The sequence below is a fragment of the Symsagittifera roscoffensis genome, chromosome 6 (assembly GCF_963678635.1).
Source record: "Symsagittifera roscoffensis chromosome 6, txSymRosc1.1, whole genome shotgun sequence".
NCBI classification, from domain to species: domain Eukaryota; kingdom Metazoa; phylum Xenacoelomorpha; order Acoela; family Convolutidae; genus Symsagittifera; species Symsagittifera roscoffensis.
This window is the reverse complement of record NC_087067.1, coordinates 52526934-52554642: the sequence shown is the minus strand read 5'-3', so window position 1 is coordinate 52554642 and position 27709 is coordinate 52526934. Positions and strand designations below refer to the sequence as shown.

General features: G+C 35.4%; 2 protein-coding genes across 2 annotated transcripts in view; one reads left to right on the top strand and one right to left on the bottom strand.

Moving 5' to 3' along the window:
- Positions 1–27709, top strand: part of LOC134848149 (sister chromatid cohesion protein PDS5 homolog A-B-like) — a 350720-nt gene that overhangs the window by 100065 nt on the left and 222946 nt on the right. The gene's annotated exons all lie outside the window — the stretch shown is intronic.
- The window catches only part of LOC134848811 (uncharacterized), a 61298-nt gene that overhangs the window by 27285 nt on the left and 6304 nt on the right, over positions 1–27709 (bottom strand). Inside the window, exon 2 of the mRNA XM_063866323.1 lies at positions 12410–12555. Coding sequence (XP_063722393.1) covers positions 12410–12555 — 146 coding nt within the window. The remainder of the gene's footprint in view (positions 1–12409; positions 12556–27709) is intronic.

Sequence of the window (27709 nt, the reverse complement as noted above, 5' to 3'; positions counted from 1 at the left end):
GTTATTTGTCTTTGTTTCGTTATTATTTTCCTTTTTAGTGTTTGTCGTTTTGTTCGAATGTATCCAACTGTTTGTGTATGAGGTGTGATTACAAGGTCGTATTTTTTGTTATCTATTTCACAATTGTGTAAAACGATTGTTTGTTTATTTCCTAGGTTTTTAAATGACATAAGGTTTAGGATGACGGATGCAAAAGGTTGTTAAATGGTTTCTATTTTCTTAAACTGTTAGTTCTTACGATTTTTTGGTTAGCTTAACCTGGGTCTGTTTGTTCAGGGTTGGAGAGAAAAGTATATCGATTCCGAAGAATGATTTTTTACTTTCTCGTGGCTAGTATAAGTTAAGGTGTTAACTTACTTAATCTTACTTAGGGGTAGTGATTGTGTTCAAGGGTTGGAGAATAGTAAATCGATCCACAAGGTTCAGGTATAATTAGAACGCGAGTAGTTCGTTAGATACTATTTTAAACTTACTAAGTCTAAGATTTATCCTGGGTCTGGTAAGAGGGGGGGTCAAGTGAAGGATGAATAACCGGAGTTCTTCACTGTTTATCTTAATTTGAATGATTAGTTTTGTTTAAAAATTTCTATTAGTCTTAGGTCTTTAGAAAGGGTTGGGTAGTGAATCGACGTTTGAGGTCGTTAGACACTAATTAAGTGGGTGGGGGAGAACAAAGTTGTTCTGTTTGATCCAAGGATAAGCCTTGATGATCAAATTTGAAATTTAATTAAGTAGAAAATGATTTAAGATCCAAGGATAAGCCTTGATGATCTGGTTTTAAAATTAAGTGAATTTAAGTTTTAATAAAATTTTAAATGTGTGTAAAGGAAAGATTTAGTGTTTTGATGATATTAGTGGGTTTATGATTGCTGTTATGTTTTAGGTGATGGAGCTGGAACAACAGAATGATTTATGATTACTAACCATTTATTGTCATGCTACTAATTTTTATTTTTTATTTTTCAATAAATATTTTTCAAACATGTTTTGTATATTACTGCAGAGTTTTAGGAAAACGATCTTAGATCTTTTTATCAATCGTTATTGTATATTAATAATTTTGTTTAGCGCCTGAAATGATTTTGAAGATTAACTTCAAGGTTTTATGTTTGCAAATGAAAATCTAAATTCATTGCCAGTAGTATTCTAAATATAAAAGTTTGTTCTGGTTTTTGCCTAACTATCATGTAGCTATATGGCAAGTTTCTACTTTGTCGTATGTCGTCTCTGGTTCGAGGTCTTCTTCCAATTCCGGGTAGTTCTGTTATGGTTCGGAATATTGGCTCTGATCTATTGAGTCGTAGAGACATTTCGATTAAATTATTGTCGTATAACATTTTTTAAATGTTTTTGTCTAAATTCTAATCTATTTTGGTTAATTCTAAGCTATTAAGGTCTTGTTCGAGACTTATGGTCGCACCAGATGAGTTAAGTTCGAGTTGGTTAACTCATAGAGTAATTTCGGATAGGGTACACCGTCTGCTCGTCACGCTATCTTATTTTCGGCCGGATAGATTCGTGCAACTTCTTAGTCTAATACCGATCCTAATCTTACTCTTATACTATCTAGTCTCAGGTTGTTTAACTAGTCTCTGCTAGGCTCAATAGATCTAGGGTATACTGGTTTATTGCGGCTGCTGAAGTGCTCGGGAGAGTCCAACTAATTTCTAAGTTAAATTCAAATCTCTCTGGTGCTGAAATTACAAGTAACTTCAGCACTTACAAATAAGTGGGTTGTTAGTTAGATGGATCATGATTGGTTAATATTAAATACTTTACATTGGTAAAATATCTAATTTATCCAATCATAAAATGTAGTTTAGATCAGGTTCCAGCATTTATAGTAAATATTTGAAAAAAATTTTGTATTTAAATTCGGGTATGATTTTCAGTTGCGACATTTATACGAAAATTATAAGATTATACTTTCAGCTTTTTTAGTCAACCATTAATTTTGTCAAAAGTATCAGTACAGTTGCTGGCAAAACTGCGACAAAGTGAGACGATTACAAAGCTCAGGGTATATAATTAAAAAAGGGTATATACTCTTTTCAATTTTGTGATAATCTGTAGATAATATGTATATAATCTAAATAATTGTAGATAATATGTATAAAACCTGTACACGATCTGTATATAGCATGCATGAAATTTGAAACTTGATACAAAGTTTTTTAAAGTAACTTGGTATTGATTATATATTGCAGTTACACAGTGCAAAATTTTCCAAAGTAACGGTACGAAAGTAACGGAATATTTGTTCTCGGGGTGGTTTTTTTTCAGACAAATTTCGACTTTTTAACTAGCCATGTTTGACAAATTTTTAAAATATCATTCAAAAAGTTTTATTGTCTTGAGCTTAAATTTAGAAAGATAATTTTTATCTGTGATCAATTTTCGGAAAGTTATGGGGGTTTGAAAACTGCCATTTTGGCCAATTCGGGACAATTAACGCGCGATATTTTTGCGCTATTTACGCGTAAGCGGAGATTTAATCCGTCTTAGAAATCGTTCCAAATCTGATAAGGGAAGCTTATTTGCCATAATTGATTTGTTACTGGGAGCGAAATCTATCACTTTGTTCTTTATGTGGCGTGTGTGGGGATGATTTTTACAAAAATCTCAAAGTAAAAAAAAATTCAGTTTGTTTTTTTCAATAAATTTTTTCATGTTATTACTGCTCCATAGACCTTAAAAGCTAATAGGAGCTTTTAAGGCTTTGCCGTGATACCAGCAGTGTTGCTAAAATTACCTAATTGAAATTTAACAATGAAAAAGGACAACAAACCTGAAATCTGTGTTTTTTTTTCTGTAGACAATCATTTTTTATCCAATTTTGTCAAGAATTGTGCCAGAGGCGTCCAAGGTTCCGAGCAGCTGACTAAGAAGTGTGTGAAAGTCAACAAAAGCTCCGAAAGGCTTCCTTGATTCCAATTAGATATCCCAGAAAATTGGAGAGTTCCAAATACTCCACAAAAAAGTTCGGGTGTCGAGAAAAAATCATCAACAAGACAATGCTAAGAAGGTCTCTACAAATACACCATCTCCTTGCGTGCGATACCTGTACAAAGGCCTCTACAAACACTCAGCTGGGTCGGAGTTTTTGACGCCTCAGAGATAACTGCTCGGACTTTTCGACGCCTCTGCTCAGTTTCTGAGTTACCTGCTCGGAAGTTTCGACGCTTGTGACACATTTTTGAGAGACCTGGTTGAAAATTTTGTTGCTTCTGTAAAATTACTGAGCCAATTGGTGTCAGAAGCAGCGAGCAATAGTCTCGAAATAAATACAGAGGCAAAAAATATATTCGATCTGATGTTTCATAAATGTGTCAGAAGCGTCGAACTCAGAAATTGGGCAGATGCGTCGAACGTTCCAAGCAGTTATCTCAGAGGCACCAAAAACGCCGATCAAGGTGAGTATTTTTAGACACCGTCATACAGTTTTTGCGCGCAAGCAGATGATGTATTTGTAGAGATTTTCGTAGCATTATCTTGTTGATGACTTTTTCTCGACACTCGAAACTTTTTGGGGAGTTTTCGGAATCTACAAAACGGTGAACGCCTCTTCAAATCGTGTATGAGACAGAAAACCGAAAACTTATTCATGTTCTAAATTGTTGAGTTGTTGCTATGAACTCTTATATAGATTTTTAGATGTCAAAACCGTAGCCCCCATTTTTCTCGATACCAAAATCTGCCCACAAAACTTTTGTTTTTTTTGGAAAAAAATCCGGCCCCATAATTTTTAATGAAGTTATCCTAACAACGTGTATGTAAATTCAACGCCGTATTAAACAATTTTGATTTTTTTGAAGTTTTTCAAAGTTTTGCAAATAACTCAAGGAGGCGCCTAGTTTCAGAGTCATTTATTTTAATCGAAAGTTGAGTTTTCAGCCCAAACTTTTGAATTTTTGGGGCAAAGAAGCGACAAAACCCGCAAACTGTCAAAACGTATCAGGTTACTGGTGGAGTTTAAAGCATTGGACGAAAATATAACAAAAAGTTTTTTGTTATATTTTTTGTTTGTTATAAAAGTTATTTTCTGAAAATTGTTGGAAAAAAATCGAACGTTTTTGAAAACTCACTGAAAACGCAATCGTTTTTCTTTAAATGTGGAGAAACTAGCTAAACTAATTCAATTGATTCAAAGTAGCCGTTGGCAAGCTCCGCGGCTCATTATCAAGACTGTTATTTTGATTTTTGCTGAAACCTTGTTTCTTCAGATGTTGCGGCAGGTCAGGTCGCGGTGTGATTGATTCCATGCTTCAGAACTTAATTTTAACTATTAATGTTCATGCTAGCAGCTAGCTTGCTGCACCACGCTTAGAAATATCATATTTATTGCCATTCAAAGATTAAAGTACGACTCTAACGCAGTTAACAACCGTAGGACTTGTCATTATCAATTTAATCATCATCTGTCAAACCGATACGACATTGTTATGTGGCACGTCGTTTTTTTTTAAATTCTTATGAATAAACCTGTAGTAATTATTTGAACGCACTAACGCCTTAAGAAGAATCGTACAAACAATAAAAAAAAATCATGCAATCACTTACTGTAAACGCGAAGGCACTGAATATATTAAGTTGAAAGAGCCGGGTATATAAATTGTCAAAGTAGTAACAAAATTGATATCTAGAAGGAAGCAAACCTTCTGTGAGTTAGGGCAAAAATATTTCAACTACGCAAAGGTCACTCACTAGAACTAAAAATTTACTATTTTTCTTTGGCGTTGTAGCAACAGTGTAATATCGAGGGTTGATGAATGCCAGAAAAATAATGAAAAGGAAGTTTCCGAAGTTCACAGCCAAATATCTGAGAGCTTAGAAGGGCCAGTTATGAAAAAAAAATGCAATAATTGAATCGTGCAGAACGTTTCTTGAAAATGCATTAGCTAGGAATGACAAACTAGTGAGACTAACTAATAAAAAAATTGTTACTGGATTTGGCTGCATGGTGGGATAAAGTTAGTAAAGTAAACGTTCATGCCGCAATAGATTCAGTGTCATTAAAACTAGTCATTCAAAAGCTTAATCATAACCGACAAATTTCGGGTTGAGTAAGCAAAGATTCATAAAATCAATGAACCCCAGTGAGCGCCGCAATAAACTGCTTCCAGCTTTTGAAAGCGATTTTGGCCAGCCACAAAACATGGTTTCGACTCACAATGACAAGTTGTCAAGATTTCAGCAACTCAGAGTTTTGAGAACTTGATTAGTTTCTCGATTACTAGCTCCAGTCTGATGACTGTGTTTAGGTCTTTTCACTATGAAGAATATCTGAAAAGCATCTTTTTATTAAACCAAGCCCTACAAAAAAATCACCAAGCATGAGAAAATCATGGTCGCTTCTGTGGTGAAACTTGATCAGTCCGGCCCGAACTTAAATGACTTTGACTATTGATTATAGGTTAAAACAGAGTCCCATGAGCAAAAAAAAGCATGCATGAAAAGCCCAAAATCAAAGAGCAAGCCAAAACTAAAGCCTTAACGAGAGTTTTTAGCTCGACAGCTACAGTTGAAAAAATGTTTTGAGCATACATTTTGTATCTTTTGCAACGCAAGATTGCCTTGTGAAAATACTGTGTGAACCCCACACAATGTGCAGAAAGCAATGTGGAAAACAATTGTACTTCTTCTGCTTACAAGGAAACCACACCATCCGGCAGTGTCTTCGAGCATAGATATGCAACAGACCAGGATACAGTAGCACCCATGGTGCGCTTCTCCATGGTGCTGAATGTGTTTATCCTAGTCGAAATTCAAAACAACGCCCAGCCACGCAAACCCTAACACTGGTCAAACACGAACTAATGCAGGCACGGATAGAACACAAATGCTGATAGAACAAACCTTTAAGCAAGAACTTACCAAACGCAAATTCAAACCATGCAAACACCAATTCCGCTTCATAACAATCGGAATCAACCATCATAGTATCGAAAAGGATACTGCCAATAATCAAACTACGAATTTCCAAGATTTCCACTGTGCTGGTTATTTAACTTTGTGTGAACCCATTCTCTATAGTATACCTTTTGATCTCACCGTGAATGTTGTTAGAACTAACAGAATGTTGTTAGAAGTGAACAGTTTCAGATGAAGGCATCTTCTAATTTCGATGAAGTCGAAAAAACCGCTTTTGTCAAGGATGAACTTAAAGTCGGTACCGATACCGTTAAAATCCCTGCCTTACAGAGCAGCTATCCGTAGCTTCCTTCCATCAAACCAAGTGTGTATAGTTCGTCGATGTACACTTAATGATTGGTCAAGACTCTTTCCGTTTCATTAGGCCTGAGGAGTATTTATGAGTAAGGCTTATCCAAAACCTTCGCTGGTCGCTGTCCGCCTTCCAATAAGCTGGCCCAATGCCAATTTCTACCGATTTCCCTCCACTTTATTTCACTTTTGCACGTGAAATAATAGTAGAACCCGACCTACTAAAAATGTTTTCCTCCATTTTCGTCAAGATTAAAATGCCGCATCGGCTGAATTTGCACAAGTAGGGGAGTCTTTTTCACCAAATATATGCCTGGTGTACTAGTGTACAACACATTGACTGCAGAATCTTCCGAAGAGAGAAAACGAAGGAAAGGCTGGTCCTCTGGCAGCACTCTGACTTGTTGAAACAGTCTGCGGAAGACTCTGCAGTCGATGTGCTTGTACACTAGTACACCAGGCATATCTTTGGTGGAAAAGGTTCCCCTACTTGTGCAATTTCTGCATTGCAATGTTCTGCAATAGATAATCATGAAACATTACCTGATGCAACGTCAACATTCCATGAGAAGTTCTATATGGATGAATACTTAGACTCGATGGAGATTCGGGTGTTGCGTTTTAATTCAGTCAAGACTCGACTACTTTGTTAGCACTAAGCAAGTTCAAGTTAACCAAGTTTGTAAGCAATCTAACAATCATTAATAATCTGTTAATTCCGCCCAAAAAAATCATTTTCCTCTAAATTGTGGAGATAAGTCCTGACACGTTCATGGTCTGAATTGAGACCGTTTTGACAACACTTTGGTCGTAAGCCGTGGAGTCCATATTGAATTTATGTTGCGGTAACATAGCGAACGATCCCAAGTTGCGTGTCTTCCATTTTGACCCCAAAGGTCTCGTAGCGTTCTAAACTGTAAGAGAGCAATTTTTGTTCAAAGCAATCTGGCGCATTCATGACAAGCAATGGGTTGATGAGCTAACTCTTGATATCAATACAAAAATTCTTGCGTGGCATTCTGGTTTACCATCTCTCTGAAAAATGGAAAAATAAAGTAGTTACTTCACTGCCCCCGTTAAAGGAGCCGCAATACACACAGTTCAGTTTGAAGACAGCTCAGAAGAAACTATTTGTGCCGTAGCTTTTCTCCGTGCCCGTGTGAAAACTTCACCTGCAACACAAGTTTCCTTCATCTTAAGGAAACCGAGAGTTGCGCATATGAAAGCGTTTCCATGCCGTAGCTTGAGCTACAAGATGCGTTACTCGCTACCCGCTTGCAGGAAGATATCCTCAAAGCTCTTCCTCAGTCGAATACGTTCATATGGACTGATAGCACCACTGTACTTCAGTGGCTGGAATCGGATAGTAAGCAACTCACTTTCGTGGCAATTCCGATTGGAGAAATTCTGGATTGTACGACCGTGGACCAATGGTTTCACGTCTTGAGTGAGGAAAACACTGCCAATACGGGAACCAGAGGAATCTAAGCGGAGTCCTTAGAACGAGTAGCTGGGTGAATGGGCCAAATTTGTTGAAAAACAGCGAGTGGCTTCTCAAGCCTAGCATTGAAGTACTGAAAAAGATCCGTTGGCTGGTCCCGCGTGTGACCATAATGAAGATTTAGAGCATGTCTTTAATTTTGCAAACGTAGTACAAAAAAAAACATTTTAACTACATGGGAAAAATTCAGCTCCATTTGTAGACTCCAGTAAGTGGTTGCCTTTATGCTCAGACTGAGTCCAAAACACCGGCACTGCCGCACTCAAGTCAAGGAAATAACCGATCCGGCTGAATTAGAAACCGCCAATCAAAAACGTTTAGAAAATCTGCGAGCTGTATTCCACTTGAAGTTTGCGATATTGAATATTCGCTCTTTGTAAAAGTCCATTGAAGTCAACTGCCTTACCTGTAGAAAGCGCAAAGACAAAACTGTCACACCTATTATAGCAGAGCTTCCAGTGGGAAGCAGAATGATTAAACTGTCGCACACATGATGGCAAAGTCTCCCATCGCTAATTGTGGAGTGATTTTTTTGGACTCTTATAGGTCTCAATCATGAGGAAGTCTGAGAAGCGATGGTTATTCCTTTTCACATGTATGAGCATAAGTGCCATTCATATTGAGAATGTCTCAACCATTGACACAAGTTTTTGTGTATTTGGAATCGAAAGATTCGTTGCCCGCCGCCGTACTCCATCAATCATTTGGTCCAATAACGGCACCAAATTTATGGCAACAGAGAAAAAACTCTTAATGTGTATTCAATTGTTGAACGCACAAGCAACCATCGAGCTGGAGAAAAAGGGAAATAATTGGAAATCTAACCCCTCGACTTCCCCGCATCACCGTGTTTCATGGGAACGACTCGTTCGTTGCTATAACAGAAAATTCTGCGCAATAAATCGAAATAGGGGACTCACTACTGAAGTACTTCAAACGTCTTTTTATCTCTTAGAAGAACCACTGAACGCTTGCTCTATAACAGCAGTAGGATGTTTTGAGGTGATAACTCCTAATAACTATTTGTTAGGCCGAAATAGTACTAGTGCCCCTTCTCTCTCTTTTCAGGAGCACTTCGACTATCGAAAGCAAAATAAACGAGCCCAAAGCTACGTCAACACAATTGGGAGTCGTTGAATTGGGATTATGTGCCAGCCCTGAATAAACGCAGTGAGTGGCACTCTGATAATAACGTAATTTTGAAAACAGGGGACTTAGTGTGGATTGTTGACAAACGCAGCCCAAGGAGACACTACGTTTGGCTTGTTTTAAAACCCTTAATTACGGAGAAGATAATATCGCCCGATCCGCCGCAATCACGACGCGCTCCGGAGAACTAACTCGAACGGCCGTAAAAATCGCACCCATTTTCTTTTGGGGGGGGGGGGCTGAGGATGTTCGCGCTCAAACTAATGACGTCACATGGCGTGAAAGTTAGCTAAAATTAGATTTTCTAAGACAGAAAAAAGGCCTTGAAATGACTGGTTTGTTCTATTAAGGTCAGTTTGCCGTCGGAAATATTTTCAGAATTTTGAGATTGTTGAGAACGTTTTGATTTCATGTTATCTAGAAAATTATTACGTTATTTTTTCAGATGTTTCTTATTTATTGTTCATCTGTTTGAGATTAGCAATAATTCAAAGATGTTGAAGCAAGTTTTTTAGCCTGATTCCGAGTCTTACTGGAACGAAAGGAAAGTGCACCACATTGTGTCTGCCTACGCTTCGTTCAACCTCCTGCACGCTTATGTACTTAACATGCTTCTTGCTAAATTTACAACTACGTCTAATGCGTTGCTATAACGCGTAGCTATCTCCTGTCCCAAAAAATGACTTCAGTCGTCCTGTCAAAGCTTCGTCTTTTCATGTCTTTACAATTCTCGGAAAGATTTTCCAGCTGCACAAGCATCTCCGTTTGGACATGGCTATCCAGCTCTTGCGACTCCATGTTTCGCCATGTTCACTGCTTGTATTGATTGGGCTTTTTTTGAACTTGACTTGTAGCTTCTATGTTTCCCAGTTACACTGGCAGTCTTCGCAGCCGTTACACTTGGAGCCTTTGGAAACGGTCTCCAACTGGTACATTTGGACTAAACCAGCGCGGAATTGCCTTCCCCCTTTTTTGTCCAGTGCGTGTAGGTTTAAGTGTCTCTTGGTTCAAGTGTGGCTGGCACATGAAAGCCATTTTAGCTTGAGTGAGTTTGCAGCTGTGTTGTTGATGGTGAAAATCAGTTCAAAATAGAATCAGTGTATTGTTTGACGCGTGAGAAGCAGAGATGAAGAGTAGGCAGGAAAAAAAAAGAGAGAGAGAGAGAGAGAGAGAGAGGGAGAGAGAGAGAGAGAGAGAGAGAGAGAGAAGTTGTGTCGCGTGCTTGAGTCCCAATGTGAAAAAAAACAGGCTAGATTTTTAGAGGTCTCTATAGCTTTCAAAATTGTATCATCCTTAGTCAAACTCTCACGCACCGACATCATTATTGTTCCGACTTCAGAAGAAAGTGACGGATTATTTGTGCTCGTGTGGTTTTTTCAGACAAATTTAGACTTTTTTTAACAAGCCGTTTTTTAAAATATTATCTGAAAGGTTTTGTTGTCCTGAGCTCAAATTTAAAAAAAAAACAATTAAACTTGTGATCAGTTTTTGTAAAGTTTTGGGGATTTAAAGATAGCCATTTTGGGCAAATTAGGACAATTAACGCGCGATATGTTTCGCGCTATTAACGCGTAAGCGGAAATTGGTTGAATCAGACTATTCGTCATTATTGCTATGTTACTAGGGGCGAAAAATACCACTTTGTATTTTGGGTTCCGTGACCTTCTGCCCGATTTCAATTTACCCTATGCCCTAAGATTAGTATAGGTTAAAATGGCATAGAAAAGTTGGAATCGGGCAGATTGTCATGGAACCTAAAATACAAAGTGATATATTTCACCCCTAATCTGCCCTATGACAATTTACACTATGCCAATTTACCCTATGTTTTTATAAATAATTCAAGTGACCAGAGAGAACTCAGCTGACTATCTCGGTTTAAGGTCAACGGTGGGCGCGCTACGGCTCACCGGCTCTAGTTGGGCGCACTAAGGTCACCGGTTCTAGTTTTCGTATAGAGTCCTACCCTCTGTAGGCAAGCTCGAAACACGTTGGCGCGACTGCGGCGATCACTTTTTTGCTGTTATAAATCCGTCTTTTTTGAGGCGTCCAGTAGATTGGCGTAGGATAGATTGGTATATAGGTCAAAATGGCACGGCTAATTGGTATAGGATAATATGGAATAGAAAGATTGTCGTGCTACCGTATTTTATATCGTTTGTTTTAGAAAAAATCTCAAATTTAAAAAATCCATTTTCTTTGTGAAAAATTCATCAATTGTTGTGAGGCAAAAATTGCGTCATAGAACTTATTTCAGCCTGATACGAGCTTTCAGTCATGCTACTATTTTTATTCCAACTTTCGAAGAAAAGGGAATATTTTAGCTTGGTGTGGTTTATTTTATTCAGTCAATTTTGGGCAATCGAAATAATAGTTTTTAACAGAAACTTTTTATGCCCCAATGAAAATACCGACTCTCTAAAATAAAATTTAAAAAAAATTCCAATTATTTTTTGTAAATTTTTGGGAGTTTGAAAATTGCCAACTTGGCTATGCTCTGAACTAATTTATGCGCAATTGGAAGATTTTATCCATAATCCTGAAAGCGTAACGCGAAATAATTATGCTTGGCGAATTATCCCGCTAAACAAACACGTTCCATATTGAATTGAGGCTATCTAGCCGGTCGTAAAAATTTTGTATGACTCAGATTTTTGCACTTGATTTTTTATATTGCTCAAAATATATAGTTATGTTTGGATATTTTTTCCCAAAAATTTGAATATAGATTGAAGGGCAATCGGAACATTCAGAACTTTGCCCTGATATACGAGCAGTCTTGTAAAATAATGATTAATAGCTGAGGTTCTGTCCCTCAGTGTTCCTATTTTTGAATCCGAATTGAACTTGCGACAAATTGAAATCATCGATAATAAGTTTGCTCCAAAATTGCTGTAGGATCAGCTAACTTGGGAGTATTGAAATTTAAATGCAAAAGTACCGCTTGTTCGTTTGTTTCTGGTTTCTTTGAACTGCTTTCTTACCATCTAAGCCTTCAATCATAACAACCCATTGAGCTGTCATGTTAATATTTCAGCTGGTATAATTCCACCGCTTCCAGCGACAGACGCAGAAAAAAATTAGCGGGCAAAAATTCAGGAAAATTTGTTTACGGTGGGGTTATACCGGTTAAAATATTTACATGACAGCTCAATGTGTTGACATAATTATAGGCTTAGATGGTAAGAAAGCAGTTCAAAGAAACCAGAAACAAATAAAAATGCGGTACTTTTGCAATTAAATTCTAATACTGCCAAAATAGCTGCAGATCTTGCAGAAATTTTTCAGCCAACTTTTGTCGCTGACATCCAGTTGTTGTTTGTCACTGATTCGGATTCGTAAATAGGAAGACTGAGTCGTATAACCTTTCATTCGGATAACTGAGAATCGTGTACCAAAGTATGACAGCCACTGTCAACAATTTTTTAAATACATCCCAGTTATAACTTGATGAAGAATCTAGGAAGAGGAATACTTTGGTCAAATTCTTCAGAATAAAACAGTTTTAGCGAGAGTAAAAAATTGTTTCACTATTACCGCGCTGTCCGCAAATTGCGCGTGCTTGAGGTGGGTCCCACGCTTCTTCTGTCAGATACTCGGGACCCTTCTCGAAGGTTTCGCTCTGATGGCCGGTGCAATGTTCTCCTCCATACAGAGGACGAGTGCAGTTTCTATCGTGACTCCTAAATATGAAAACTCACTATTTAGTTTCCATACTTATCATGTGGGAAATTGTTTCATACAAAACACTGGCAATGTTTATAAGTTCGGCTTAGTTAGCAGATGTTAAAACTTCCGAATAAATTTTAGAACATTGCGATGGCGCCAGGCGCGAATTTAGGAATTTCTCAAGGGGGTGGGCGGATTTTCAAAAAAAAATTGTCGACCAATTTGATTTTTTGAGCTCTCGCAAATCACTATAATGACCCAAATTTGACGAAGTTATCTGCGCCGCAGGCAAATTTTTGAAAAAAAGCCGAAAATGGCGTTTTTAGGCACTTTGGAAAACTTCGACTAAAAAATCGCGTTTTTTTCGGCGCACGCTCCCCCCTCAAAATTAGTATAGATTGGCGCCAAAGGCGCCTTTAGAAAATTTCAAAGTATCTCAGCTAAAAATGGATATCTCAAAGTAGTACAAAGGGAGGACCCTTTGGGTAGGCAGCGGGTCGAATTCCTGAGGAAAATAGCGTCCGCCCCCGCCCCCCCCCCTAATTCCGCTACTGGATGGCGCTCATGCTTGTGGGACGCCAAAAAGTTATCTATTGAAAAAAAAAATTTTTCTGTGTAGTTTTATTGGCAATTTCTCGAAAAGATTGGAATGTTCCCGAAGTCAAAGTTTTTGCTAGATTTGACTTTTTGTATATTCCGTTTTTTTGCATGTAATTCAGTTTTGTGGAAAAGTTGAAAATGCTTTTTGGAACTTTTTTGTCGGTTTTTGATCAAAAATTTACAAGCGTTTTGATCTAACTTTTTAGGCACCATTTTAAGAAAAAATTTAACAATTTAACAAACCAATATTGAACCGAGTTTCTTAGAAGGTTATTTGAAGGTTATAGAAGCTTTGAGAAGAAAATTTTAAAAATTTTGCCTGTGATCATTTTTGTTAAAGCTCTGTTGTTTTGGAAAATGCTGTTTTGGCTATTTTGGAACAACCAACAAGTGATATATTTTGTTCTGTGAAGGCGTGACAGAACAAAATATATCGCTTGTTGGTTGTTCCAAAATAGCAGTTCAATTTGGAAACTCAGTTCAATAGTGGTTATGAGTTAGGACCGAAGTTGGTTAACTCATAGAGTAATTTCGGATAGGGTACACCGTCTGCTCGTCACGCTATCTTATTTTCGGCCGGATAGATTCGTGCAACTTCTTAGTCTAATACCGATCCTAATCTTACTCTTATACTATCTAGTCTCAGGTTGTTTAACTAGTCTCTGCTAGGCTCAATAGATCTAGGGTATACTGGTTTATTGCGGCTGCTGAAGTGCTCGGGAGAGTCCAACTAATTTCTAAGTTAAATTCAAATCTCTCTGGTGCTGAAATTACAAGTAACTTCAGCACTTACAAATAAGTGGGTTGTTAGTTAGATGGATCATGATTGGTTAATATTAAATACTTTACATTGGTAAAATATCTAAATTATCCAATCATAAAATGTAGTTTAGATCAGGTTCCACCCATCCGGGTTTTACAGAGTTTTTTAGAATAGTTCTTCTGCAATTCGAAGGATGGATGATGGACGTTGGTGTTTGGCGAACATCTTACTTCTTATGTTTCCTTTTTGTTAAAGAAGTTCCAGGAAGCTGGAGTTAGAGACATAAGACGTTGTGTCTTCTAGTGACAACGACTAAGTCTTCGCAACAAACTCAAATCTGATTTCAGAATGGTTGGCTATGTCAGGTTTTTCTGTTCTGCGTGGAGAACTTCTTTTGTGTCTGATCTAGTTTGGGAATGGCGTGGAGATTGTGCGTGGAGGGGATGCCTGGTTACTCGGATCTGTACGTATACTTGAACATCGAGGTGGTCATTGGTCTAGTTCAATGAAGTCCTTTTCTGCGAAGTCAAGTCGTACTCTAAATCCTTTGAGTTGTGATTGTGAGTGGCATATCGATTGTGGTTGGTCATTCTCTCTCGAGTGTAGTGGGGTCGTTTTGTCTTTAGATGTTCGTCCTTGGTGTTGTATTCTGATCTATGTATTGCATAATGTAATTTACATTTTATAAAACATTTATTAGTTTAATATTTTTTAATTATGATTTTAGTTAGTTGTTTTCACAAAAGCTTTTTTATTTTAGTTCGGTTATTTTGAAGAGTTACTCACACTTGAGTAGCTCTTATTAAAAATAGAGGTGTGGTCACAAAGCGTGGATGTAGCGCGGTGGGTTAGGCCGGCTATAGAGCATGCTCAGGACGTCCTTCCTGGTGGGTTAGGCCAGGAATGGGAGTATGATTTCATGCGGTTTTTGTGAGGGGTCCTGTTATGTGACAACGTTTTATGTTGGGTTTGTTGTGGTTTTTCTTATGTCTTGTTGGTTATGTCCTTTTTCCAAAAAGCAAATTGTTCGTGGTATGGGTTTGTCTTTCGACTTTTTTGTGTTTTATTATTTCTTTCTTAGACTTTATAATAGTCTTCAAAAGAATAAATTATCCAGTTTTAAACTGGGTTAATCCGGTTTGGGTACCGTTGGTTTCCTTTTCTTAGTCATGCTGTTATTCTATGATTTGTGGTATTTAGTAAGCTGCGTTGGTTAGTTTTGTTTAATATATGATTCCTTTCCAACCGGGTTAAAGGAAAGTTTGAAACATGTTATTATATGTTAGAGTTGTTGAGTGTGAAAACTTGAAACTGAAATTCATTATTTTAAACAATTCTTCGTGGGCGAGCTGTGCGAGTGTGGATATAATTTCTGTGCGAATGAATGAAAATATCAAAAGGTTAGTACTGCATTTGCATTTTATTAATTTACTGCATAGAATTTGGAAATTTACTGCTAGTTATGGGGGAATTTTAAGTTACAAATTTTCATCATAATTAGATTTACTGCTTGTGGGAAAAATTTTAGAAATGAATTTACTGCATTGGTATTAAATTTATAAATTTATAAGTGTAAGAGATTAATAGAATTTTTGAAATCTGTTTGATGAAATTTGCGATTTTTATTTGTCTTTTGTGGTTTTTGTAGGTGATTGTCGGATGAAGGCTAAAAATCTAAAAAAAACATGGATAAAGTATGGTGAGTTTTTTAATATTTCAATTAGTTAGTTATATTCTTTTAATTCATACTTACCTGTTAGTCGTCGGGGAAAAAACCGTGGGGGAAGATGTCGTGAATTAGTTCTGAAGTTGTTAGTAGTTTAGCTAAGATGCGGATGATATTTTTAGTCTGAAGCAGTGGCCAAAGCAATTGGAGTGCCTTGATAGTGGTTAGTTCTTCAGTGCCAACTGCAAACTCATAAGGTGTGTTTTGGATTAGATTATATAATTTGTGATTGAATTTAGTGTTGTGGATGAATTCTAAAATTGGGATTTCTATAGGTTGTACAAACTCGTGCGGGATAAGGAAGGGTCGGGATTCTTCGGCGTTGAAGGTCTTGGTGATTGGACAGAAGATGTACATTTGGGTTATGGGATCATAATTACGAAGAATACCATGAAGGTTAGTATCTTTAATGCAATATGTGAAATTTAGGAAAAATGGTGAAGTGTATTTGGAATTAATGAATTGAAAACGATGGTGTGGTTGTCTAGAGGGTGTGTGTAGGTCAAAGAAATTTTGGATGAAGCGATAATAACTATATGTGTGGGTTTGTTTAGTGCGCAACATAATATCGTGTGAGCAGTGTAAATCTCTTTCGTGTGGTGCAAGGAAATGAAAGGTTAGTGAAAATATTTGGAAGCGTTCTTTAAAACTTTCGTATGCTTGTGTGTCTGTTAGTGCTTCTGAAATAATGTGATCAAACTTTCGGTCGAAGATGTTTAGTGTAAATATATATGGTGTCTTGATGAAAAATTTCTCGGTAATTTGTGGATTAGCGAAGCGATCGTCGTCTAAGAATTGATCTTGGTTAGCTCTGATGATGTTGTGATCATAGTATTCGAGTGTATATTCGTTAGCTCTAGGTGCAGTGTGTGTTTTTAGTGATTTTTTATATCCAACGTAAGTAAATTGTCTAGGTGTTAGTGGTGTAGTGAGTCGATATAGCATGTCCGTATTTCGCTCTATATCGATGTGAGTGTTAGATAAAGGTAAGCAAAGAGGGTTAGTAAAATGATAATATGAGGTCCAAGAGAGAGTGGGCATTAAAACGTATTCATCTACAAAGTTGCGTGTTTCGTTAGTGTCGTGGGGGGTGTTTAAGGTGTATTGTGGGAATGAGGGTAAGGTGATGGCTAAAAATTCTTTTGTGTTAGTATGCTTGGGGTGGTTGATGTATTCACGGGCTGTTCCTGGTTTTGTTGGGAAAGGATGGTTGGGGAACTTTCTTTTAAAAGTGCGGTAAGCTCTATTAGTGTTGAGTGAAGATTCAGTTGATGTGGATGATGGTGCTAATGATTCAGTATAATTTGAAGAGGGTGTAGGGGTAGGGGGGTTGGATGAATTTATAGTGGAGGATATTTGGTTTATGGTTGGGGTATTAAGGTGGTAGGGTTGTTGTTGGAGGGTAATAAAATTATCTAGCTCTGGGGAGATTCGGGGGGTGTCTGGAGAATGAGATGATTGGTCAGAATGGTATGAGGAGTAGGTTGGGGTAACTTGGGAAGCATAAGAGGGTGTGGGAGTGATTGGGTCAGGGTTATTGGATAATAAGGGTTGAAAAGGGGGTTGAGAAAAATTAGAAGAGTTATGAAAATTATTGGATGGGGATGGTTCTGAGTCGGCAAATTCATCGGGGGTTTCAATATTCGAGTTATTGAGTTGTGAGATGGAATATAAAACTGAGATGTGTGAATTAGTGTCGGAATTCATGCCTGATGTTACATTACTAGATGGAAAATCGGGTGGCGGAAAAGCAAAAAGTGGTATTATTGGGATTGGAGAGGTAAGATTGGTTGGGTGGGAATTTGATCGGTGTAGTGATCCAAGTTGGCGGCTCATCGTGGGCTAAAAAAATGATTATTTTGAGACTGAAAAGCGGTGGTATGGGGTTGTTCAATAATTTGTTCATAAGTATTATCATCTTGTGACTGGTGTGTCATTATATGTTGGATGGGACTTTGTGATGTGGTGAGTCGAAAATTTGGATTATGTGTGATGGCTAAATTTCGAAAATTTCGTGGGACTAGGGATAGTGGATGGTTATTTGGTAGGGCTGGTAATTGTGGTGCCGTTGGCGTTATGTCTACATTGTTATGTTCTTCGTCGTATGTATTTTGTCGTGTTGCTATTTTTGTGTTATATTCTTTTATTTGTGCGTCTAAAAGAATTTTGTTTATAGATGTAGAAAAGATTCCAAAAAATCCTGCAAAGAGTATGCGTGCTACGCTTGCTTGTCTGTTTACTTGTGTGTGTATAGCACATGTGTTGTAGATTCCTTTTAAAAGTGAGAAAAGAAATCCAATAAAGTTAAACATTGCGTATAAAATAGTCAATTTTTCTAAGATGTAGTAGGGCCATCCTAGAAAATCGAGGATCTCATTTTTGAGTGTAACAAAGCTAAAAATGTTAATTGGTGATATATCTTGGGGACGGTATTTTTCACCGTTTAGATATATATAATCTTTAATGTCTTTAAAATATCCGCTATAGTCTTGCGTGTAGATATCGGCAAATCCTGCGGTTTCTGCAAGTTTGCGTAAATTTTGGTCTATTGATTGTCTTTGTATAGTGTCCATTTGTGTTAATAATTCTTGGAATTGTTGTGTTCTAATGTGATGTTGAATATCTGATTTTGAATAGATTCCTATTGATTGTAAGTCTATATTTGGGATTCGAGCAATAGCGCGAATGCTTTCTGGTGAAAATTTTTTGAGTGATTGCATTAATGTGGGATATGGAGTGAGAAGATAATATTTATTTTCATCAGGGTTTAGTTGTACTACATTGTGGCTGTTTTCTGATCCACATGGGACTGCGGTATCCCAGAAATAGGTTCTTCGTGAAAGTGTATCCACGAAATGTACTTTATTCTTATAAAAGATAGGGATTCTTTTATAACATCTTTTATCTTCAAAAACGTATAGTGGTGATATTTTTTTAGTACAAGTATAAAACCATAAGATGTTTCCTTCATAGTCTAAAAAATTTGATCTATTTCCAGATAATAAGTATCCTGCATAGGGTATTTTTAATACTGCTAGTGCAAGTGATTGTAATATTTGTGTTCGTTCTAATTCGCATAGTTGGTGTAGTGTTTCTAATTCGGAGAGTGACATTTCTTGAAAAATTCGGCTAATTGTATAATCTAGTTTCATATCTAAATGAATATCATAGTGGATATTACCGAAATATGTAGTATTCATTAGTGATAATTTTTGTAAGCGTGTGCTTCTGGTGTCATGGGGTTTTAGATGTCCACCAGGTTGTCCGTTGCTTTTTTCAAAATTAACTGGTATATAGGATGTTCCTTCGTTTAGAGGATGACCTGTGGCATATGGGTCGATTTTTACTTTTCCAGTGGTCATGTCGAATCCTTTTTCGTATTCAACTAATATTTCGGAGTATTGTGTTTTGTGAAGTGGGTTTCTGTATTTACATGCAAGTTCTGTTTCTTGATATATTTGAAAACGTGTCAATTTATTTTCTATATTGTCTATGTTTCTAAAATTAGAACTTAGTTTTCGTGATGGATGGACTTGTTCATATGGAATTGATTGTATAAAATATTTTTCGTGAAATTTTATCATACGAGCGTGTATTTTTGCTACTTGAAATGTTGTACATGTATCTTCGGGGAACCAAACAATTGTTGCTTGTGTTCTCGTTGTAGGGTCGCAATAACCTTGATCATTTTTACAAGGTAATCGGATTCCTTGATAGATCATTGTATTATCTGATAAATCTCGTGTTAGTTGTATTTTTTCGAGTTGTATTTTCCAATCGAAAAACATTATTTCTTGGTATCCTTTATTTTTTGTGTCTGCTTTGCAGTTTGATGGGTTATTTATACCAATGTGTGGTATCCAATGTTTATCGTGTAGGTCATAGGTTAATCGTCCGTGTGCGCCGTTATATGGGTATTTTTCGTCTAGTTTTATATGTCCTTGGTGTCTTTCAAGTTGTGATTGATGTACAGAGTCTGAAAAAACTTGAAAATTAACTAATTTTCTTTGGGAGTTTTTATTTTGTGTGATGTTTAGTCTAAGTAATAAAAAAATATCGGTTCTACTGAAAATTGTTCGTATCATTTAGACAAGTTGTATAAATCGTACCTGTGGATATAATCAAGGGTTTTGGAAAGTTGGAGGAATAGTTCGAGTATAGTGTAGAAAATTAAAAAAATGTTACAAAAAATGATTAGGATTATTAGAAAAGATTCAAGTATATCAAAAAGAAATATTATAAAGGTTTCAAGTATTGTAAAAAAATGTTTAAGATTTATGAGTATTTGAGTAACTGATTGAGAGAAGAGCATTTAAGAAATGATCTCTTGGTCGAATATTTTTTGCTGTTTGAGGCGATTTTCTAGTGTGGTCGGATTATTTATTAGTTTTTTGACAAGTGGGTTGAGTTCTGTTAAAAATTGTTGGGGGCAATTTTCATGGTGACTGGGAGGTCGTCTTTTTCTTTATTTTTGTTTGTCAAATGATCCGGGGTATGGTGAGATTTTTATACTTTAGGCTAATTAAAATGTTCATTTTGTTACTTTAGGCTAAGTTAACAAATTTGCTTTGGGGGTATTCGTGGTCTGAGTTGGGGAAATATTGTTGATCTTTGGGTTATTAGATAAGGGAGGGGTACGGTATTATGGTGATATTTATTTTAGTTGTCAAGTTGGAGTGGTTTGCTTATTTTTGACCTGGAGGTCGTAAAGTTATAGTTATAGATGTGCCTGGAGTTCTATATGATTCGTCTAATTGGTCTTAGTTTGAGTTAGAGAAAGTGACGGATTGGATGAATCCTATTGGTTTATTTTGAACTAGAATTATTACGTACTTGTCAGCATGTTATTTTGAAAAATGTAAATGAAAAATGTTTTGAAGGTTTCAAGATAGTGAAGTATAATGTTAAAATTACTTTTGAAATTCCACTTTCTTTAAAATTTTAGATTGGGGGATGAATATTTTATAGTTTTTACGTGGTTGATTTCGGAGTCTTGTTGTTTTTCGATTTTCTGATTTGTCGATTTGTTCTTGGGGTATTATTTGTTCGGTCATTTTTCTATTTTTTCTTTGTTTTGGGGATTCTTTATGGTTTTGTGTATTGTTTTTGGTGGCGGTTGGTTTTGTGTTTTGATTTTCGGTGGGGTTATCATTTTGTTCTGTTTTTTTCAGATGTGGTTCATTTTGAATGATTTTTAATCCTGTGAAAGAATATAATTGAGTTAATTCGCGGAGTGCGTATTCTTTTGGGTAATAAGGTAGTAGGTTGTTTCGATGTTGAACGATTTCTTTTTTGTTTGAGTCGGTAATTTTATATGTGACATCAGTGGGTTTTGCAATTATTTGGTATGGTCCTTTTCGAAGGGGTTGTAATTTTTTAGAAATTCCTTTTTGAGTATTAAAATTAGGTATTAAAACAAATGTTCCAATTTTTAATTCGGAGGCTGGTGTAAAACGTGAATTGATTTGTTCATTAATGTTTTGTCTTTGTAATAACTTTTTTGTTATTTTTTGATAAATTTCATTGTGTTTTTTATCTCTATTTAGAATCCATTCGGTGTGTGTACCGGAGGCTAGTTTAAGAATTTGTGGGTGATGAAAATGATCTTCATCGTGTGTATGTAAAGGTAGGTTATAACAAATTGAGTCTTTATTTGGTTGACAATAACCTTGTGCGTTTTTATGAGAATTTGCTGTAAACATTATTGGTTTGCGTGGCTTTTGGTTAAAAACCATTTCGTATGGTGACATTCCTAAAGTTGTCGTAATTTGTGAATTATACGCTAAGGGAAATAATTTTACATCTGCTGACCATTCGGTATATTTTGTATCATTTCCGTTGATGATACATCTAAGATATTCTTGTAATGAACGGTTCATACCTTCGACTAAGCCGTTTGTCCAAGGTGCATGAGATGTACGTGGTTTGTGTTTAATGTTATATAAATGACATAGTGTGATAATTTCATTATTTATGAATTCTGTACCGTTGTCTGTAACTAAAATTTCTGGTAGTCCGAATTTTGCTATCCAGTGTTCATAGAGTGTTGTGTAAGCGTAATAAGCGTTACAATGTGGTACTGGGTTAAGTGCTACATAATGTGTAAATGCGTCAACAATTACCATAATGTAGGAGTTTCCTTCTGATGAGGGTGAAATTGGTCCTTTAGTATCAAATGAGATACGATGATTGAAGTACAAACTTTGTCCTTTAAAATCTTGTTTTTGTGCTATTTGTTTTTGATTTGGGTAAGGTTTATTTAGTTGACATACTATACAGTCATTGCATAGTACTTTTATCCAAATTGGTGCATTTGGGAAATAAAAGTTTTGTATAAAATTTGAATATGTTTTCTCTGATCCAGAGTGTCCTTTAATATTTTGTGTATGTGAAATATTAAAAGCTATAAGAATCATACTTAAAGGGAGACATGGAACTGTAGATTCATTCAGGTTATACTCTAAAAGGTCTGTATTTTCGTTAATTGTTGTATTATTGAATTTTCGAAAATATCGGAGGAGTGTTTTATTTCCTAAAATGGTTGAATCTGCTTTGATAGGTTTAGTTTTATATTTGTGCCATGATTTCAGTTGTCGAATTACCGGGTCAAGGTTTTGATATTGTTTCAGTGTTGAAATTGTAATTGTTTCTGTTGGGGGGAGAAAAATGTTTTCGATTTCTAATGTAGATAAGGGTATTGTATCAAGTGGGTCATGGAGGTCAAAAACTTGATTTATTGTGTATTTTGAATCATTTGTTTGTGGTCCTGATAAATTTATTTTATCAGTTAAATCTTCTTTTTCAATTAGTGGAAAATGGTCTTTTTTAGGCGGGTGTTGTTTTGTTCGTTTTTGTTGGGTGTTATTTTTTATCCATTGAGAATATGGGATTGGTTTGAAAGTTGATGTTCCAAGTAAATCAACTTCATAATGATTATTTTGACAATCTAAATAAAGTGGGAAATGTTGTAAACTATTTATTTGTGATTGTTCAATATCAGTTTTTACTGCATATTTGCATTCCAATCGGGGTGATGTTTCGTTTTCTGCAAGGTAGAATTTTATATTTTTGGGTATTTCAACTGTGGTTTTACGTGTAAGTAATTCAGGTGGTGTATTTCGACTTAAGGTGTCTGGTAATGCAAGATTTTTTCCTGCAGTCCAAACTATATGTAAGTTTGGAAATTTCATTAGAATTAGTTGAAATCTGTAAACTCGGTGGTTTGGGTTAGATTTTTGTGTAAAGAGAAAGATGATTGGTTTATGGTCTGTGAATAGAACTGTTGGATGTTTTGATCCAAGTATCAGAAATTCATATTCTGTCAGTGTATATATTATGGCTGTACATTCTCTCATTAGAGTTGAGAGTCGTAGCTCTGCTTGAGTGAATAATCGAGAATTTGCTGATATGAGGTTCATTTTATTTGTACCATTATGTGATTGTAATAGTGCTGCACCGATGCCAAAGTTCGAAGCATCGCACATTGCATAAAATGGTTGATTTGAATCTGGAATTGTGTTTGAAATTTGTTCAGTTAAAAGTTTCTTTACTTCTTCAAATCGTGTTTGATGTTCTGTGTTCCATTCAAAATTATTTTGTTGTCTAAGGATGTTATAAAATGGTCGTAGATATAATTGCATTTTATAAACATATTTACTTAAAAAGTTTAACATTCCAAGAAATTCTTGGATTTTCTTTTTATTTGTTGGTGGTTGAAGTTTTTGAATAGCGTCAATGCGTGATTTCAATGGAGTGATTGTTTTTCTTTCTATATTATGTCCTAAGAATTTAACTCTTGTCAAAAAGAAGTGTGATTTATCGGGGGCGGCCTTCAGATTTTCGTTCTGAAGTATTTGGTGATATTTTTCTAAAACATTGAACATCTCGTCTTTTGTTTGTGATTGCATAAAAACATCGTCTAAATAGGTGATTGCGTTTTTCTTGAGTATCAGTGGTCTAAAAATTTTGCTCATAAAAGCTGAAAATGCTGCTGGTCCTATGGATATTCCATAGAATAAGCGGTTGAATTCATATTGTTGGTTTCCGATAACAAATTGTGTTAAACGTCGTGATTGTTCATCTAGTGGCATTTGATTGTATGCACTATTCATATCGGCGGTTGTAAAGTATTTGCCGTTGATTTTTGTTAAAATAACTTGTATTGGTTCAATGGGCCAATTACATTTTGATTCATCTATGAGTGAATTGAGGTATCTAGCGTCGAGAACGATTTTTAATGATTCTCCTTTAGCTAGAATGATAACGGGGTTGATAAATGTGTTGCCTTTTGGTTGTTCTTCTTTATTAACTGGTGATATAATGTTGTATTGTTCTAAAATATCGAGTAATCTGTTTACTTTATCATGTAAGTGAATTGGTACTTTACTTGCTCTCTGTTTTTTGAAAAGTGCGTCTGGTTTTAACGGGAGATGTAGTGATGAACTGATTTTTCCAACATCGAATTTTGATGTTGCATAGACTGATGAATATTCAATTAGCTGTTTGGCTAACTTTTCGAATTCGTCTTGTGTTATTTGTGAATGTTGGAAATTAAACATTGTTAAAAATTTCTGTTGGTCCTCTGTGTAGTTACTTATGTTGAATGTAGGTTTGAAATATGGAGTTTTTGTGAAATAATCCGTATTTCTGTTTTCGTTACTTATTATATTATTTATAGATAATTCTTCATTAAGAATTGTAGATTGGCAAATATCTAGTAATTGGAGTATATTATTTACGCGATAGGCTTTTTCGTGTATTGGTGATATTGTAGCGTTGGTTTCACAATATCCTAAAAGTCCTAAAGGTAATGTTACTTGGTAAGGTGTGTTGTTATAGACATGTAAGGAAATGATATCGGAATTCGAATTTTTCAAATATTTTATGGATGAGATTGTGATTTTGAAAAATTTGTGAATAGGTTTGAATTCAAATTCTGACATATAAAATTTTTGTTTGTTTTGTTCTTTATCATATTGGTGAACTTGTTTGATTGAAAAATTATAGATATTTCCTGATAGTGGTTTTAGGTGTTTCCTTTGTTGGTTAAATATCGGGTAGAATTTTGAAAAGAATGGTGGTTGTTTATTTAATCTTTGAAAAAATGTTAAGGATGTTTCTTTTGTTTTTGTATATTTATCTTTGATTAATATTTTACTATTTAGTATGTTAATTGTTGGTATATACTTTGAAATAAATGGTATTCCAATGATATTATATTTAATGTCAGTGATATGGAATATTTGTTTAAATGGCTTATTTAAAATTTTGCTTTGTTCCATTGTTCTGGTGGGGAGGAGAAATAATTGGATTTTTCCGTAGTTTATCAATGTTGATCCTTGTGCTGTTGCTAGTTTGCTGGAGGTTTCAAGAGGTGTTAGCTTTGGGTGTAAGGTTTTTATTTCATTCCATGTGGGGATGTTTATTATGTTTGATTCTGCTCCTGAATCAATTAAAAAATCTATTTCAAGGTCTGGTGGTTGAAATTCTTTATTTCTTGGGCTTTCTAAGAGAAATGGTATTGTCCAAATTTTTTCTTTGGGTTGTTCTTTTTGTATATTTTGATAAATGTGGTTTGTATTCAAGCATTTTGTTTTGGTATTTTTATTGGTTTGATTTGTAGTGTTAATCTCATTTGTTTCTTGCGTCGTTGGTGTGGAATTTATGGGTGTAGTGTAATAATTTTGAAGAAATTCTGATTGATTTTCATATATGTGTGATGAAAAGGGTTGTTCATATATGACAGATTCATAGTCATTTTCGACTTTTATCATATTGATAGAAAGAGTGTTTTCAGTATCACTTTCTGAATCTGATGATGTACAGTTTATTTGATTGAGTTGTAACGTATCAGTTACTGTGTCATCAATACCTGGAGGGTCTGATGTTGTTTCTGGATTAGATTGTACTTGATTGATTTGTCTTTGATGTTTAGGTGTACTACTTCTGTGGCGATTATTAGAATTATTATAGTTATTATTATTCCGGTGTGGTGATTGGGAATAATTTCTATAACGATTATTATAACTTGAGTGTCGATTTTGTGAATTATTTCGCGATCTGTTTTGGTAATTATTGTTTGGTCTGTTATAGTTCGATCTATTATATGAGTTATTCCTTGATTGATTGTTCGGGTAATTCTGGTTTCGGTTGTTTGAATAACTTCTATTTCGATTATAGGAGTAGTTTCTATTCCTATTGTATGATGAATTTCGTGATTGGTTGTTTGGATAATAGTTATTTCTTGATTGGGAATTAGATCTAGAAACAAATCGTTGTGTATTTGAATTTGATCTAGAGTAGTTATTTCGACTATTTGGTCTATTGTAGTGATTTTGTGATGAATTATACGTGTTTCTTCGTTCTGGTGATCTTCCTCTATAACTTGAGTTATATGGTGATTGATTTCTTGTATAGTTTGTATTGTTCGGGAGTGGTTTTCCTGAACTGTTGTTGCTGTGGACTGTTTTGTTCGGTAGATTTTGATCTTTTTTCATGTATTGATAGAATGATTTATTTGGTTCTTTATATTTTTGAGGTTTATTTTGATTGTCTTGCTGTTTTTGTCTACATTCGGAAATACTATGTCCGTATCGTCGGCAATAATTACACCATTTTTTGAAAGATGGTTTGCCTTTAAAGTTTGGGTTCTTTTCATAAATATTGAGTATTTCAGTGATTTTTTCAACGAGGTCTGTCTCTGATTCCTGTATATTATTAATATTAGTGGGAGTCGTTTCAATTCTGTTAACGTATTGTAATTTCAGATTTTCCGTTTCTTCTAGTTTCATCGTGATTTCTGCTTGTTCTAATTTGTCTACTAGTTTTCGAAAATCTAAATCGGGTTCTCGAATTGAAGAAGGATGGGATGCTCTCTTTTTTATTGCTATTTTCCTTAATTGTGGTGTTAAGGTCATCATTAAGATTTCTGTCATCTTTGTGTTTTTATAGTCATGTGTATTTAGTGAGTATGCTTTTCGAACTAGTGTTTCGATTCGTACTGCTATTTGCTTGATGGTTTCGTTTGGTAATCTGCGAATTTCAATACATAAAACTCTTTGTTGTTGTTTGTTTCTTTCGGAGTCAAACATTTTTGAAAATTCCTGTGTAAACCTTTTCCAGTTTGATTTTATTTCTAGAGGTAGTACTGAAAACCATTTTTGGGCTGCGCCATCTAAGGTTGTTTGTATTAACGCTGTGCGTCGATGTATCCAATTTTGTTGTAGTGGCGTATTAATTGGTTCAGGTCCAATATTTAAAATCAGGTTTGCTGTTACTGCATTTAAATAATCTTCTACAGAGTATTCAGGGTCTGTTCCTGTGAAAACCATTAAAGGTTTGTTTGATGTTATTGATGATCCACCCATAAGGTATGGATTCATTGTCATTTGTAATGATTCTGCTGCATTTGGCATTTGAGAAAAATTTGAAAGTTGGTTTCTTGTTATTTCATGTTGTTGGAGATAATATGGGAGTGGTATTTCATTTTGCATTTGTGATGCTTGATACGAGTGTGCAGTCATTGGAATTTGTTGTTGAATTGGTTGAAAAGATTGTGTATTAATAAGATTTTGTTGTTGAATTGGTTGTTGATGTTGTGCATCTATTGGTTGTGGAGAAAAAATTTCTATGATTTGTACGTGTTCTCTGTATTCCTTGTCTACGATATTGTTGAGTATTTTGTGCAAATATATCTGGTTGTAAGAAATCATCATCTGAGGATAAATAATCCATTTGATAAGATGTCTGTTTTTTATTTTTATTTTGTTGAAAAAATGGGTAATTTTCACTGTGATCCTGTGGAGGATTTGTTTGGAAATTTATTGAATTAGGTTGGGTCATTGGGTTATCCCAATTTCGAGATCTTGTATATTGGTTAAAATTTCTTTGTGGTTGATTATATGTTTTTGATGGATGTGTATAATTATAATTATGGTCTGTAAAGTTGTTTCTAGTGAATGTTTTGCGTGTTTTTTGATGGTATTGTCATGGGTCTGTATGTTTGGTAATCCATATGTGAATATTTAGGGGCAACCGAAGGTTTAACGGTTGATTGTAAGGTTACCTGTGTTTGTGAAGG